At 44.4% G+C, this 17,674-nt stretch overlaps 1 protein-coding gene across 4 annotated transcripts in view; it reads left to right on the top strand.

The window, feature by feature from the left end:
- The window catches only part of YEATS2 (YEATS domain containing 2), a 1,971,885-nt gene that overhangs the window by 1,343,175 nt on the left and 611,036 nt on the right, over positions 1–17,674 (top strand). For all 4 annotated transcript variants that reach the window (XM_069617830.1, XM_069617832.1, XM_069617831.1 and 1 more), the window contains one exon: positions 11,020–11,112. In XM_069617830.1, the coding sequence (XP_069473931.1) occupies positions 11,020–11,112 (93 nt within the window). The remainder of the gene's footprint in view (positions 1–11,019; positions 11,113–17,674) is intronic.

Below are 17,674 nucleotides of genomic sequence, written 5' to 3'. Positions count from 1 at the left end.
GTATACAACCATCTTGGTTGGCAGGAACGGCCATCTAGAAACAGCTGTATTCAAGTAACCAACTGACAGGAATACATACCTGCACAGAGCAAGTTTCCACCCAAGCTACACAAAATGGTCTGTTATATAGATCCAGGCCATCCAATCAACACATGTACACCAACAGGAAAACAAGGGACAGCAAACTTGCCACTCCCGCACATCCTTCTTATAAAAAGGTCACTCGGCCAGACCGACAAGGAATTTGACTGTTTTGAAAATACCCAGAGAAAACCTGCTACAATACATAGACACAATGGAGTCAGAATGAATACCTTTGATTGTCACCTAACATCTGGCACTAACCCAAGTGAATAGGATTGTTAAGGGCCTACAGCTAATTTTCAGCACGGATGATGACCTGAGGGATATCTTTAAAGAAGCTCCACTAGCAGCATACAAGCAACTGAGAAACCTAGCACAGTCTTTTTAATCAGGAGTACATTTCCACTAGATCCAGAACAAGGAAGACCTGGAACGTAACGTACCCTTGCAACATCAGGAGATGCAAAACATGCCAACACATCTGCCATAAGAACCCTGTTGAACCAAACAATAAAGATGCAAGGGACATATAGCTATAGATCATCCAATGTTGTATACCTCATCCAATGCCAAAAATGCATTCAAGAGAATTACGTGAGTGAGACCTTCAAAGAACTGCGTGATACAGCATCTCAAACCACAAAACAGAAACAGCAGTTGGTTGACACTTCACAGAGGATGGGTCTTCATGGTAAGATCTATCAGTGATTGTATTATAAAGTGGCCTCTCAAATACCACACACAGAAGGATGTGCGAGCTCAATTACCTGAAGATGCTTAACCTAAAAGACAGAGGTCTTCACATCGATATTGGATTTATGGCACACTATCGCCAACTTTGAGCCCAGGTCCAGCAGTTTCAATCACATCAATAAAGTCGGAAGACTCCCCTCCTGCGCCATTTTTCACCAAAGCTGCCAGACACTGCTAATCAGAATCCATAATGCGTGATGGACACAGGACACCCACAATGGAAATCTTGGGCATCTAAGCTCAAACATTTGGCACCCATTACTGAGCATGAGATAAGCTGAGATAACCGCAGATACTGCAATGTCCAAAAGCTTGTAACGTTTCTTTTTATTTGCCACACTGCATGCAAGCCAGACAACCCTCGTGATGCTTCAGGCATAGTGAGATAACATTGGAGACTGCATCAGTTAATCCTTAGAGCACATTATTCTAGAGCCAAATTGCATACCAGCCAGGAAGCCATAGCTGCTTCATTGGTAATACTAAAATACCCTGATGTTACTTGGTGTCTGCAAAACATTTGTTTAGACTCTGATTAAAATACAAACTGACCCCGTTTCCCAATTATGTGTTTTCAAGCCTCACTTCAATACGCCTTTTAAAATAACCAGTTATTTTTGGAAACTAGCAAGGCCCACCTTAAGACTGCTTTCACCTAACTTTTTTAAAATTATTATTATTTTTTTTAACTTGTTTTATTGGATTTTGTCACAAATGGAAAACCCAAGCAAATCGTACATAATGCATTAGCCTCTTATATAAACCACCTTCCCTTCCCTACCACAGCCCTCCCAACCCCAACTTTCAAGGAAGAAGAAAAAGGGGAAGAAAAAAAAAGGAGAAAAAGGGGAGAACTATAAACTTGTCCGCAGGTTCTGAATGTCTCAGCGCCACGCCTGTATTGGTCTTGGCCCCAATGTTTTGCACATGGATCAGGCATTGTTCATCTGCTGATTCCTATGGAGTCGGGCTTGACATTTCCATTGGCACTGTACCGTTCAGGGGGGCATGTCATCTGAGGAGAGGAATAGGTCCTGAGTTATTGCCTTCCAGGCTGTCATGTCGACTGAACTTTCCCTCCTTCCTGTTCGCAGTGCTATATGCCAGACCGCTGTCTCCGCGATTGTCCAGCTCTCTGGGTCTTTCCACCATGCCTCAACATTTGGTCCATTGTTGGCTTTCCAGTTCATCGCTATCCGCCTTTTAGCTAGTGCCCAGGCTAGGTTCATCCTCCTTTTCTTTTGCTTTGTCTTTCTTGGAGGAACTGCATAGACCGAGAAGGCATGCGTCGATGGTCCAGGCACGCCCTGTGAGCCCTTTTTCTCCTAGTCGCTGTTCTATTTCTTGCCAGTAGTTAAGAATTTTTGGACAGTGCCAGAACATGTGTCCTATATTGGCGTTTGCATCATTACATTTTGGCAGGTCTGTGCGGTAGCTCCCGGGAAATGGGATATTTTCTCTGGTGTTATGTATGCTCTGTGTAGTATGTAGAACTGTAGTTGTTTCAATCTGGCATTTCTGGATATTTTCTTTGAGTAGAGTTTCGCTTTTGCCCATTCTTTGTTGACATTGTTCTGCCAAGTATCTTGTCCCATGCTTGCTTCCCTTTGTTTCTGTCTTGGAGAATTTCTTCTACGAGCGTCTGATATATCCTGGATACCATATGTCCCCCTTCGGTGACATCATACAGAAGGCCCAAAGCTGGGTTTTCCTTTTGTCTCGTCTCAAGGATCAGACACCTGTTCTCTAGGAAATTAGCGAGTCTCACATAGGTTATGAACTGGCCCTTGTGTAGTTCGTGGGATTTGACTAGATCATGGAAAGTTTTTTTCACTCCCTCTGGGGCTTTAGCGCCTGTTGTGATCAACCCTCTGGGTTACCAGAAGTCTCTGCATTGTCTGAGGCTTATTTTGTTGCCTCCATCAAGTGCTGCCAGCGGTATTTGGGGGGGGGGAGTATGGCTCTTCTACTTGTAGCTGTCTCTTTGTTCTGCTCCATATTTGTCTCCTGAGGTGTATGAACGAGGGAGGTTGCGGTAGTGCTTCCTTCCCCAAGCACAAAATCTCCTTAAGTAGATATGGTGATATGGTGTTGCTTAGTAAAGTGTGTTCTACTGTTTCTTCGTCTGCGAGCCAGTTGGCTACATGTTGGAGCTGGCTTGCTAGATAAGTTCGAAGTGCGGGAGTCGCATTCCTCCTTCTGCATAGTCTTTACAGAGTGTTTCCATGGCTACTCTTCTTCTACCCTTGCCCCCCACAAAGCTTCCCAGTATTGCGTTGAGATCCGAAAAGAACTTCTCCGGAATGAGAAACGGTACGTTGATGAAATGGTATAGCAATCTGGGCAGGACGATCATCTTCACCAACGATATCCTCCCTGCAACTGATAGGGGAAGCTTGTCCCACAGCTTGATGGACGCTTCCACGCCATCTCTTGCTTTCATTGTGTTGGCTTTATGCTTGCTGTCAACGGTGTGGTGTATTGTGATGCCGAGATAACGGAACATCTGTGTGTTCCATTGGAGGTCCAGGCAGGGAAGTTGTTGTTCTGGTTTACCATCCCAGCCAACTAGAGGGTACAGGCAGGATTTGGACTTGCTAATAGCTATCCCGGAGAGTCTTGCAAAGTTATCGAGTACGTCAAGATACGTGCTTGGGTTGTCTTCAGGGTTGTGTATATGCAAGAGAATATCGTCACCATATAGGGATATGACATGCGTGACGCCTACCACTTGTAGACCAGTATCTCGGAAGGATTCTCACATATAGATCACTAGGGGCTCTAGTGCCAGGATGTATGAGGGGCGACAGCGGGCAGCCTTGTTTGGTACCTTTCCTAATTGGGAACGGATCCGATATGTGTCTGCCTGTGCGTACCCTCGCTGATGGTGTAACGTAGAGCATACGTATCCATTTTATGAATCCCTGACCCATTCCGTAGCATTCCAGTGCAGCAAACCTCCATTCCCATCAGACAGAATCGAACGCCTTGATGGCGTCTAGTGCTGCAACTGCACACGCGTCTGATATGATGTTTGTTCTGTTTATTATCGCCTGTATGCGTCGAGGGTTGGCCGTCGTGGATCTTCCCTGAACGTAGCCTGTTTGATCTGAGTCGATCAGCGTGGAAATCACTCTCTTCAATCGATCTGCCAGTACTGCCTTGAGTATTTTAGTGTCTTGGTTTATTAGCGCTATGGGCCTGTAGGATGCACAATGTTTGCCATCTTTGCCTGGTTTCAGGATTGGGTATCATCAGGGCCTGTTCCATTGAGTCAGGGAGTTTGCCTATTTCATATGCTTCTTGGAATACTTGTAGCAAGTGTGGGTTTAGTGTATCCGTATATTCTTTGTAGAATTCTGATGATAGCCCATCGATACCAAGAGTTTTCCCTGTGGGCAGTGAGGTGATGACTCCTCGTATCTCCTCTAGGGTCAAGGGGCAGTCTGGCTGGTCTTTGTTCCGTCGTCAGGGTTGGTAGGCCTATGTCCTCAAGAGTCTCTAGGATTTTGGCCATATTAGAGTGTGTTGTCTTCATAGAGTTTGGCATAGAATCTCTTGAAAGTCTGGTTGATCTCTGATTGAGATCTCTCCGTATGTCCATCTTCACTAATTATCTCCATTATTTCCTCTTTCTTATTTTGTCGTTTGACTAGCGAGGCTAGTAGTCTGCCAGGTTTCTCGCCTTGGCCGTGTAGCTTTTCTGTGTATCGTTGGAAGCTAAAGTCACCAAGCTTTCCCAGTGCTCCAGGCATTGTAACCTTAGTCCCATAAGGTCTTTCTCTGTGTTCTCACCCAGGGTTTTATTCTTCTCCAATTTGGTGATTTCTGCCTCCAGTTTAGATATCCGGTTTTCTAGGACTTTGCAGACTCCCCCTCGTTGCGGCATTCGCAACCCCTCTCATGATTGCTTTGTAGGCTTCCCATACTGTGTTGGTGCTATCCACGCTGCCCAGGTTGCACTCAAAGAACTGTTCTGTTTGGGTCTGCACTTCTTTCACCAAACTTAATGCTTACATGTGAAAAGAATCTGTTTTTCTCTTTTGTTTGATAAATGCAGCTCTCAGAATGTTTAGTGTTTCCAACCCGTTGTGTGTGTCCTACTTGTAGGAGTTTTTTCTGGGCTTATAGATAAGAAAGCAATTTCCAGACCCACATTCCAGGCATTGTGTTCCTCCAAGCAATGAGATGTTTATTTTTTGTTTCGTTTTGAGAATGATCTGTGCTGTGGCGTTCCTTTACAAATCATTTCACTCTGCAACATCTGATGAAGAGGTCCGTGGGACTTTGTACGCTAATGTTTTGTTCCATCTCTGCGTAGATTTTTCTGTTAGTCCAATAAAAGGTATCAAAATCTGCAACTTGTGTGACATATATCTGTCGAAATACAAGCGCAGAATGATTTTTAGGTGAGCCAGACGGGGATCAAAAAGGGACCCTAAGGGTCTTTGTTCGGCCATAAAATGGAGAGCAGACTCTGACGTCAGCACAGCAAATGCATCAAAAATCTTAGAATGATTCAGACCACTTGAATCAGACATGATAAAGGCAACCGGTGATCCATGCTGTACAAGCATTCAACAAATGGTTTCTAACGGTCATGATCTTGGACTCCAGAAAGTCAGCCTACTCATTGCAGAAGGATTGCGAGGACATGATGGTGGCAGTTGTGGCTTGCGCCATATGTAATTTGCGTAAAAATTTATACTTATCCTTTCTACTACTGGGGCTAGAAACTAGACGATTGGAGAAATAACCTTTTTTTGGTTGAGTAAATCAGTTTTTTATAGCCACATGCTTTCCTCAAGTACTCGTTGCTTGAGGATAGATCCCTATATTTCCACCAGTGCCGTTCAAGGTAGCAAACGGTCGCACATGCAAAGCTCAGAGTGTGGCCTTTGGTGAAAATGAAGAAGTTGGTCATGAAGCTCTTCTTCCCCCTCATGCAGTCCTGGTGGCAACTGAAGAGAAGGTTTGGAGGGGGGTATCGGCATGGAGTGAATACCTGCTGCTTCTGCAGTTCAGGACGTGCCGGTCTCCTACCCCTCATCCTCCACGATGTCCATGAGCGAGACTAACCCCACCTCACTGCAACGTAGCGACGTTCAAATATCAGGCTGTCCAACTCTGATGGTAGTGCCTGGACAGAGAGGAAAATAGATTACTCTCCTATACCAGACGGAATTCTCAACAACCCTGGCTCTCATGTCAGTGAAATTGACAAGCTGCCACAACCTAAAGGACCATATACGGACATAAAGCGAGATGGTCATACTTGTAGTCTAAAAGAAAACTCCTACAATGAAGCATTCTCTGGACCTTTCAAACAACATAACATATTTTGTCTACACATCTGCTGATTGTGAAAGTGTGTTAGGCAGAAACCTGTGCAGTTCCCTTAGAGACCACTGTAAAAGGCTTAGGACTACAGGTGTTGCCAGTAAACCCAATTGGTAGCAGTCTGTACCACCCAGATTTACCTGGTAGCTGTGGCTGAGCAGCCAGACTCCTCTCAAGAAGAGTTAGACAGTATATAGAGTATACAAAATAGTTACAGAGATACAGTAGCAGAAGCAAACACTGACCAGAGCTTTGGTATAAAAGTATATAATTATTTATTTAAAAACACACTTGTAAAATACACTAACACTAATATGGCAAGCAAGTTCAAACACTGTCACTATCAATATATATACATCCCTGATTACTTATTGAACAGGTCTTAGTTAAAACACCACTTATTTGCAGACAGAGGTGAGCGCTTAACCTAAGACGGCACTCCAATAAGTTAGTTAAAAAGGGAGGGAAAAAGGCAGAATGAGGAAAGTAGACAATACCAACACTTTCAAAAGAACCACAGCAAGTCAGAAAAGGCAGAGTCTACTAAGAAAGTTCATAGGCCAGGCCCACTCTTGGAGAGAGCAAGGCGGAATGTGTCCAAGATCACACAGTTGAATAATACTTTAAAAAGTTTTTGCAGATAGTTCAAAAAGGGTTGGATCAGTTCAGAAAAAGTTAGTAGCAGGTCCCCTGTCACCCCAGGATAGAGAGTCAAGGATTTACGGGACACCTTGAACAGTCTGTTGCAAGGGAGACAAGGCGGGACACAGTACCTGAAATGGTGAGAAAGCTCCAGCAGGGGCAGTTGTTCCTGGCAGCAGGTGCAAGTCAGTGCTTCGTCCAGGGGAGGCGAAGATCCTGACGTGGAGGAAAGATGGAGGTCGTTGCACTGCCAGGGAAGAAACCAGCCGCAGAGTTTCCCGGTTAAAAGGTACTACCCTTTTATTCACGGTAGTGGTGAAGCGTGGCTATCCGGCCGCCGGGGTGCTTGGCACGGGCGATTCGACCACGAGACAATCCAGGAAGGCGAAAAGAGGGCGATCTGGTTATCCCCACCAGTTCAGAGGAAGAAGACTCTCCAGGATGAAGATCTTCTCTGTCGTTGGGAAGTGGTGAGGCGGTACAGCAGGGCCCCACCGTTGGTTTCCTCGTTGCAGGTCGGCTCAGCTTCTCCCTCTTCGGATTCTTTGGTCCTGTGGTGACTTCTAAAGTTCCAGTCCCCAAAGCCCTGCTTTTATGCAGAAAACCCCCATTTATCAGTCCAAGCTGTCACTCAAACATGCTAAGTGGTGAGCCGGGCGGCTCACCACTGGGCCAATCACACAAGAAAGCGACTTGAGTTGCCAAGGCAACTCAGTCCAGGGTGCCTAAACCCCCCTCCCACACATCCTGTAGGCCCAGACAGAGTGGCACCACTTTTGGAGGCTTCTGTGCAGAAGCCTGCCAAAATGTGGAACAAAGGGCTCGCTTTGGCTTGGAGTTACAGAGGCGAACACAAACACCATTTTAAAACCGAGTCCTGGCAAAAAGACCCAACCGGGGAATAAATATTAAATAAATAACCCGGCGGTATCTTTAACATTGCACCAAAAAAGTAGTGCGTTTAAAATGAATGGGAAAATCCCATAGGAAATATTCTGGTGGAATATTTCGGGTGGTAACCACTGCCACCAGCCAGAAACTTGACGAGGGGGGACTGCACAGTGCCCCCTCGAAAAACAGACCCTGGGGCAATCTAATTACTCCTACCAGTACTTCCACAATATGATGGTTTGTACTGGTTCTGTTCACAATTTAAGACTAGTAAAGTCAATGGTGCCTTTACATGCCCTGGGAGACAGTAGTCAGTCCCAGGGTATGGAGTCTGTTTGGGGGTCACTATGACACCCCTGTGTTACTGCACTGAGGGTGCTGTGTAAAACACTTACCAAAAATACATGAAACCCTATGGAGTAAAAGACCCCATAAAACACATTACAAAGTCAAAGGATATCTCAAATCATGTCTAAGAGTGAGAGAAAGAGTCTCACTCTTTGTAGGAGAAAAAAATAAACCCCAAAAATCCAGCAAAGCTGCTGGGGGGACTCACCAGCTTTGTTGCCTGCTGCCTTGAAGAACATAGATAAGCAGATATACCTTCGGCGTCAATGCTGCAAAACCCCTCAAAACGGTGCACCTTCAGCTAATTTGTCAGTGCCGTGTAAAGCAGACGGCTGTCATCTGTCCTGTAACTGAAAACGCACAAGAAATTGCCAACTCCAACACTAAAAATGCATAACATTTAAAGGCCGAATCTATAAGAAACATTGGTGCCTTGGACTGCAGAGAAATATGAAGATTCAACCCTATAACACAAAACTCATGGAACCATTGAATGTGTTCGGCCCTCAATACATTTTCATGATAGTCTATGACTGGGCACCAAGACGGTACCCAGTCATAGAATCCAGACCTCGGAGGAGCATGAGAGGTTGGACTCATTTTCCTGAGGTTGGTATTTTCGGGTCTGCTAGTCGAAGCCACAGAGGGAGATATCCACCACCAATTGCCTTGCAAAAAAATATTCAAATAAATTGAGAATCCAACCAGTTAGAAATTGAAACTTGTTATAGTTAACTTCCCGGCATCATCTCCCCCTCTATTGAAATAGGTGCAGGGCACAGTCTGAACCATGACATATTTGAATAGCCTCCCCACCGACCCCCATCCCTCAGGGGCCTAGGTGTAGCTCCATGTGAGGCTAAGTCACAGCGTCATGGGCGTCACTGATTCTGTATCAGGCCTGGCTGGGCTATGGCTCTTGCCCAATTTCTCTCGGTTTTCAGCATGCCGCAAACACGTTTCCACACATTTCTTGTTGCTTTGCGAACTCCTTACTATGTCTCTTGTGTGGGTTTGGATTAAAGCTTTGCAAAGATTGCAAGCTGCAGATGGATTTTGCATCTGTACAAGCACTGTATTTGTTACTGGACCATACATTTTGGCACTGGGGCTTGCGGTTCTTGCTAGGTGATACTCACAGAAAGCGCCATTATCCATAAAGGACGCGACATAGGGAGCCGTTCTTGGGCCTTCAAGCTCTGGCACAGGTTGCCACTTGGCAAGTACCACTCCTCATTGGACTTGAATAGGAGGCACCCTCTTATCACGTCCCCTGATTCCAAGCCTATCCCATTGGACCAATTCTGGTCCTAGCGAAAGTACAAACAAGGAATCCTTTCCAAGACCTTTGCCCTGCCTGAAACGGTGGCTTCCAGACGCACTTTCCATGCCATACCTCCTCCGAATGCTTTAGCTGTAGTAACCCTCGTTGCTTCTTAAAGCAATGTGAGGCGAAGTACCCAACACGTTTATCCTAATTGGAGTCTGACGCCGGCGATACAGAACTTCAGTTCAGATGCAGTATGCTCCTTGGTGTCCAACTCAGGAGGCAAAGGACATCATTTGACCATATTTTCCCTGATGAGGGCATGGCATCTGAGACTTACTACCCTGTTGACATTACTGCCGGAGATGGAGGGCATGCATGTCCCCTTATCCGCATATGTGCAAGCCCTTGTTAAGGATTACTTGAAGTCCTTCAGTATCGTCTGCGTTGAAACGATCTTCTGATTCCCTACCCTCTCCTTCCCACTCCCACACACTCTGTTTTAATAAGGTGGGTTTAATAGTTGAAGTGCTGATTTCATCTATAGTTGTAGAATCCAGTAGTGAGTGTTGCACAATGTAAACCAGCCAAGAAATCTTTACTGCATATAGCATTTCCTGAAGAGCTGCAGAAGAATGAAGATAACCCCATGTGTGTCGGTGTCTTTTCCCTAGCCCGTCGGCCAGACTGCCATGCATGCCATTATGCTTTCCTGCAGGCGGGCCATAGCAGGAGCTTCTACGAATGAAGGCTAGGTAGGGCCTACATGGCAAGCATCACTACATTGCACTAGTGGCACTTAAATAGGTTTTCAGAGAGCAGGCCAAAGCAACGGAAGACATATATGGCACGTACTGTGTGTGTGGGGAGTAGCAAGAGCTTTCCTAGCAAACCTCCCAAATGTATAGCGTGCTCCCCGAAATGTCATATATGCTTTTTACACATCTGTTGCTAGGCTATAGATTAAAAGCAAGCTCTACAGATGGGACAAAACATAATTGGAAGCATATTTAGGGCTGCTATTTCAGCCACTCCTCCTCCTATGGCTTTACGCGAGATTGCATACAAATGCATAACAATTTACAATTTCATACTGTAAAATTAAATTGGTTACTTGCTAGTACCAATAGTTCTGCAGCTTCAAACCTGTTGCAGATTCATTTTGGAGCCAGTCTAGCCTTACCGAGTAGTTGAGGGTCTATCTAACTAGGCTGACAAAATGTTCAAGGCAGTGGGTAGACGCATAAAGAATAATCGGGGGGGAAAAGTGCTTACTGTTGGGGCCTTTTTGGTTTTTCATTTTAAGTCATAGACCTAAGTTATTCCAGTCACATCCATGACGTCACACACGGTTTACGTCTGAAAATGTCAAGTCCAACCACTTTATTGCTGGATATATCACGCGCACCAAGAGAACCTGCTGTGTAGCTAATAATCTGCAGAATTGTTAATAGAGGTGTTTTGTTTATTTTTATATCACCCTCCGAAGATTTCCTTCTACCTTTTTTTTTATTTGGGTTTAGCCAATTTATGCTTTTACAAAAGGTGCTGAAATTCATAAAAATTTAGTGGATAAGGCGAAAACCGATCTGTTTTTGTCCCTTTTTTAAATTGTCTCTTCGTTAAACGTTTTTAATGTGAATATAGATGGAATACCCTTCTTTTTAATTAATTGGTCCCTATTTCGTTCTCAGTGGTGCAGTCCGTGCAGACATGTAAACTGCCTCCTGCGGTATCGACTGCCAGCACCACCGTCGCCTGTCCTACACTCACCACTGTTGCAAAAGGTAAGGCGCATATGTTTCCTTTTCATCTGGAAATGTAGTTTTTGTCTTGAAAAGTATGCCAATACTTTTTTTTGGGTGGGTGCATGGGGGAATCTTTAATCAAGCTTTTGTAAAATACCAAACGGTCACAGCGTATGCTTGCTCACGAAGCGATATACAATACAGGGCATATGCTTAAGGTATAACACAAACTGTTAAATAATAGAGCATAAAAAACCAAGTGACCTATATCAAAGTGAATCACCCCTGGCTTTGTGACGGTCTCTGTTCATCTGTTATCACTGCCACTTCTAATATGCATTTCAGGCATGGTGCATACGCTATTGTGCGGCCATGAATAGTTTGCCTCTTCTTTTGTGAAATAGAATACTACTCTTGCAGTGCATATATTTAACATATCCCAGAGCAATTCGGTTCCATGTGGCGCTTGATGTAGTCTTTGGGACGGGTGTTCGGGTGGCTACATCTGAGTATCTTCTCGGGAGTTACACCACGCCAAGCCCTTGACCCAGGCCTGCAGTCTTGGCCACGACTCAGGCCGCCATTTTAGCGATACTTGCCTTTTTGCCAGCAGCAGAGCCAGGCCAAGTAGTTTGCGATGTTGCTTGGGAGAGCTTCTTACATTACCCAACAGGCACACTCAAATGTCAATAGGAATATTTTCTTCGAGCATTTAGGAGGGTTATGTTGTAACCTTGTTCCAGTATGTAGTCACTTTGACGTTTCAATGTCATATGTGGACAATTTGTTTCTTCCATTTTGCATTGCAGGCATGCATCTGGAGCAAAGGGAGCAAACTTTTTTTTTTTGGGAGTGTAGTATATTTTATTAATACATTTCAAATTATGTAATTTTGTCTGCGGTTCATTGAGACTTTTTGGGTTTCTGTGCATATGTAATTGCAATCTATTTCCTCTATCGCGTCCATGGCATGGAGTGAGGTCACTATTCTCTAGTCTCCCACCATTTTGTGTTTCTTTGGGTCCCTCTGTCATGATAAATGTTAAAATATGATCTTCCTCGGGGCTGATGTAATTTTCTCTTTGATTTACGTTCGGGTTATATCGTCAGTTGTATCAGCAATTTCCCACCTAGATCTATGAATTATTCTAAAGTGAGAAAGAGTTGTTTGATTGTAACCATTCTTAGTTTAGCCAGCTGCCTGCAAGTATTTACCTCAAACAAATGTTTCAATCCTTCTATCATCTTAAAATATATATTGGTCGGAAGGCCCTCTTGTGATTGCTTTACAGCATCTTATTGCTTGTATTGCCGACCATACTTGTGTTACTCTGTAGCTGTCCAATACCCCATAGTGCTGATATTAATTTTATTGCAGCAATTCTCTCATTTAAGCACCACTTGCTGAGTATAACTTGCTGTTCAGAGCCATGCTTTAATATGACTGATCTGTGCTACGAAGTAGTATCTTGTGAGGTTTGGAACCACTAAGCCCCCCACCAGGGTAAGGCACCGTAAGTCTCTCATCTCAACCTGGCCTGCCCTCCAGCTCATATCAGCTTAATGCTTTCAATCTTGCAAAACAATTATCCAGGGAGGGAGATGACTATGTTTAGAAATAAATATGTAATTTAGATAGGATTATCATTTTAATGAGGGATATTCTGGCTAACTTTATGACGGGTAACTTTACTTGTGAATAGCATTTGAGCATCTCCCGCCACTATCACTCTCAAATGTCCAGCTACAACAGGGCACTATCAGAACCCATAATTGGTGATTGGTTGCCTAGTACATGTCGACTGGGATAACAAATCAGATTAATTGGCCTAAATTTGGAGTACTTGCCGTTCTCTGTGACTGTCTTAATTATAGCTGCTATGTTTTTGTCAGAGTCCAACAGGTACAATAACAAATCCTCTGCGTATAATGATACTAAAACTTTATTAGTATAAAACTGTAGTCCTCTATGTTTGTATCCACCTGAGAATACATACCAGGGATTCAGGGATTGTATGGCCAGCGCAAACGATAATGGTGACAGAGGGCATCCCTGGCGGCTGCACCTGTGCAATCTAAAAGCAGAAGATAGGTTCCCATTTATATCAATGTGCTTTCAATCCCCTTCCAGGTTTGTATTACTAACAGAAATCCCAGTTTAACTAATCATCTAATAGCATTGCAACTACCTGTGTGTCTGGTCTGATTTGTGAGAACCGCAAATAGATGTCTGAATTTAGCCTGGGTGGCTCTACCTAGGTTTATCAAATAGCACTAATTTGTCCTTTAACAGGGATGATCAGCGTGCCAGTATCCTAGCTAAGATATAATTGTCTAAATGTAGTAAAGACAGTGGTCTATATGATGCACAGGATGTCCTAACTTTACCCGATTTAGGTAATAGTATTATAGTTGCTTCATTCATAGTCTTAGGACGTTTTTCGCTAAGCATGCTTCATGGTATACCTCCTTTAGAATAGGGGCCATGAGGTTCACATATACTTTGTAGAATTTAATTGTAATTTTGTCTGCCCCTGGGGCTTTCCCTGCCACCTGCTCCTTAATTGCAATGGCTACCTATGAGCAGTTTTAGAGGTTCTCAGTGTGATTCGTAAACTGTAAAGATGGATTTTAGGAGGCCAGCCTATTATGGTAAACAGGGAGACATTGCAAGCTAGCCAAACCCAATCAATGTAAGGTAGTAGAGCAGTAAGGCCTAGACTCAGGAGTGCTGCGAGAGTGGTCTAGTATTACACTGAGTCCACTCACAGCAGTACAAATAATTTAAGTTACATAGGGGAAGTACAAAAATATACAATGATTTATTAGGCCTTTAAAATACATTCTGGGCAAGTAAAACCTCTAGGCAAATATTATCACACACTTCCTATGAAACCGATATATACATTCACCCTTAGGAGAAGAAAGATAACACATGATTTAATAACTAGTGTAACACAAGTAAGTATTTAAATGCATGACATTCACTACAGGCACATTACAATAACCACAGAACAGTTTTTCTAACACTTAATGAGTCCAGCCCTAGGATGGTGTGGGTTGTTGTGCCCTAAAGTCATCAGTTCCAACAACATACTTTTCAGATAGGTTTGCTAAGAGCTCGGACACTGCCAGTGGTATGATTAAAATCACAAAAAGGTAAGTAAAGTTCTGGTAAGTAAACTCACTCAATCCTAGTAACTAGGATAGATCTAGAAAGGGATCTTTGATTATGCCTCCACTGACCAAGCTCAGTAGAAAGCAAGATGGGGACTTTATTTATTCACATTTGTTAAGCGCACAGCAGCCCGTGGGCATTGTGGTGTTGGTTACAGTAGATGTTCATAGCTTAGTTACAGTAGTCACGTACACACATACAGCAGGAAGTGGCACTGTGGCAATGTGGCGCTTGTTACAATAGGTGCAGCAAGCATAGCTGTAAGCCAAGTACAGACAATGCGCTAGCAGCTAGTTGAAGAGTGTCGTTTTTAGATTTTTGCAGAAGGCATGGAGAGAGATTTCAGCTCGGAGGGCTGTGGGTAGCACGTTCCAAGGTTTGGTGCCAGGTAGGGGAATCCTATTCCTCCTGCCTTGGCCCTGGTAATTCGCGGCACTGTACGTTGGTTGGTGTACCCTTGTCTTGTGGGTCTTATGGATTGTGTTTTGGCTAGAGTGTCCGACAGGTAAGAGGGTGCGGTTAGGTAGATGCATTTGTGTGCGGTGGAGAGAATCTTGAAAGTGATTCGGTCTTTAACTGGTAGCCAGTGTACATTTTTGTCTTGCTTGAGAGATGTGTTCTCTTTTAGGGATACTGAGAGCTGCTCTGAGGGAGTTGTTTTGAGTGGTTTGGAGTCTGACTAGGTTTTTTTTTGAAGTACCGGCTAGGAGGGAATTGCAATAGTCCAATTTAGCTCCTATGGTAGCTCGCATGGGAGAGACAGTTGTCTTTTGTTAGAAAGGGCTTTATGGCATTGATCAATTTGGTTCTTACAGCGTAGGCCGATACAATGGCGCTAACTTGTTTATCCATAGATAGTGTAGCATCAATGTGGACTCCGAGCGTTTTAACTGAGGATAGGACTGGGATGATACAGTTGTCAATGCAGAAGTTTAGATAGGTCGGACCTAGTTTGGCTAGCGTGGATTTTTGACCGAGGATCAGAATTTCAGTTTTATCCCCGACGAGGCATAAGCCATTCGTGGCCATCCAGGCTTGGATTGTAAAGTACATTTGTTGAAGGGTAGATGCGTCTTGGAGATATCGCCCGGTGAGGGGAAGGAGCACCTGGGTGTCATCAGCATAGTTTGTGTTTGTGATCCCAAGTGCATCCAATTTATCAAAGAGAGGCTTTGTAAATAGATTATAAAGCTTTGGGGCAGTACAGGATCCCTGGGGGACACCACAGTGTATGATAGTGGGCTCTGCGTTTGCTATATTGGAGAATACTTTCATGGCTCTGCCCTCTAAGAAGGAAGTAATCCAGGTTGCTGTGTGATTGGAGAAGTGTGCTGCATGCGTGAGGTGGTTGGTGAGGGTGTTTTGGTCGACGAGATCAAACGCTGCTGAGAGATCTAGGAGCAGGAGTAAGGCAGGCTTGCCCTTCTCAAGGATGGTGGTGATTTGGTTTTTCAGATCTAGTAAGGGGGTTTCCGTTCTGTGTCCTTTGCGGAACTCTGATTGTCTCTTTCCAAGGATTGAGTTGGTTTCGAGGTACAGTTGGATTTGCCTGTGGGCAGCCTTATCTAGTATGGGACTGTTGTTATGGGTCTGTAGTTATTAGGTTGAGGGGGGTCTAGTGTGTTTTTTTTTTTAGGAGTGGACATACCCAAGCCTCTTTGAGGCAGTTGGGGACTATTATGCCTGTTTTGAATGAGGCGTTTATGAAGGCGGTAATAAGAGGAGCGAGTGGCTCAGCGCATTATTTGATGATTTTGGGGGGGGCATACATCGCCCTTGCATAGTGAGGGTTTAAGATGCTTAAGGATGTCTAAGACCTCTACCTCAGATATTTCAGAGAAAGAGAATTTAGGAGGGTTGATACCTGTGTGTTTGTGATGGGTTTGCTTCTGTTGGTTCTGTTTAGGTAATGCTTTGTAATGGTCTGAGATTTTGTTCTGGAGGAGGTCTATTTTTTTTAGCATGGCAGCTTGTATGCTGCAACACCAGGCTTCATCTTTAACGATTTCGTCAGTGCAAGTGGGAGGTACTGTTAGTTCTTTAAAGATGGTAAAGAGTTCTTTAGATTGTGAGTTGGCCGAAGAGATTCTATTATTGTAGGTTTCTGATTTGGCTTTGAATATGGAGTCTTTGTATTTTTTTGCGATGGTTCGGAAGATATCTTTAGTGGTGTCACAGGGGTTGGCCTGCCAGCTTTTTAGCGCCTGACGTTTGGAGTTGCGCAGAATTAGGAGCTCTTCTGTGAACCACGAATTGGAGTGGAATGATTTATTTTCTTTTTTATATTGTAGCGGGGCGACTGTGTTGATAGCATTGGTCAGTGTGTCTTTCAATAATTCCGCTAGTTTGACGGGGGTCAGGTGAGAATGGTGGTGCTAGGCATGGGAGGTTGAGATAGGCACTGATGTTCTCTGCAGTGAGTTTTTTTGCGCTTCTTGCTAACGTAGCCGGTGCTGTTGTGGTGAGCTTGGCGCATGGAGTTATGGGGATGGTGAATTGTAGGCAGTTGTGGTCTGTCGATGGGAGAGCAGTATTGGATACAATGTTTGTGATGCAGTTATGTTCTATAACCCAGTCTAAGATGCCACCTTTTGCGTGTATGGGAGAAGTGACTTTCTGAGAGAAGCCAAGGTCACTAAGGTCCTTCGTGAAGGATCTGGCGGTTTTGTTGTTGGCGTCGTTGAAGCCTAGATTGATGTCCCCTAGGAGTAGTGTTTTAGTAGATTTTTGTCCTATCAAGTCTGACGGGGTTCCTGGTGGGCGGTAAACAACATGTATATGTATGGTATTTTTTGGCGATAGAGCTATTTGGGCTATTTATGCCCATGAAAGCCTATGGTGAACAGTGGGGGAAGGAACATGAATGTGAACTTGCTCCCCTGACTCGATTTCTCCAGAGACTACTGCTGAGGTTCTGGAAATTGTCTGGGACACCGCATTCTGTGCTTGGTCCGGTCGTGGAAGGCTCAGGGGGTCACAGGTGCAGAGGTCCCTTTCGGATGCAGAATTTGGTTCGTCAGTTGTGGTGCTTATCAATCGGTTGCAGACACCTTCCAGCTGAACACCCAAATGAAGAAAAGGAGAGGACTTCTGTGGAGCAGGGGATCTAAGGACACCTATTGGATGCAAAGGTGGATTGGAGCGGCAGTCACCATGGTCTGGCGTTGACCGGTGCTCTTCCAGGCACGAACAAGGGAACAAGTCCTGTAGCCTTCCGTTGATACAAGAAGGCTGAAAATGCAGGAGCAGACATCTTGTTGTACAAGTTGAAGATCCTAAAAGTGCCAATGTTGCTTGTGAAGCTGCGACGGCTGCAGCAAGGTAGCCCAAGAGAGCTGGTCAGCCCACCAGTTGGTCAAGGGACACTGCCAAATACTCAGAAGGTACAGATCCTTGTGCAGAGGTCGAGACTGGTTGTTACTA

Source organism: Ambystoma mexicanum, chromosome 10, assembly GCF_040938575.1.
Source record: "Ambystoma mexicanum isolate Mex_15411 chromosome 10, UKY_AmexF1_1, whole genome shotgun sequence".
NCBI classification, from domain to species: Eukaryota; Metazoa; Chordata; class Amphibia; order Caudata; family Ambystomatidae; genus Ambystoma; species Ambystoma mexicanum.
This window is presented reverse-complemented; position numbering and strand designations above follow the sequence as displayed.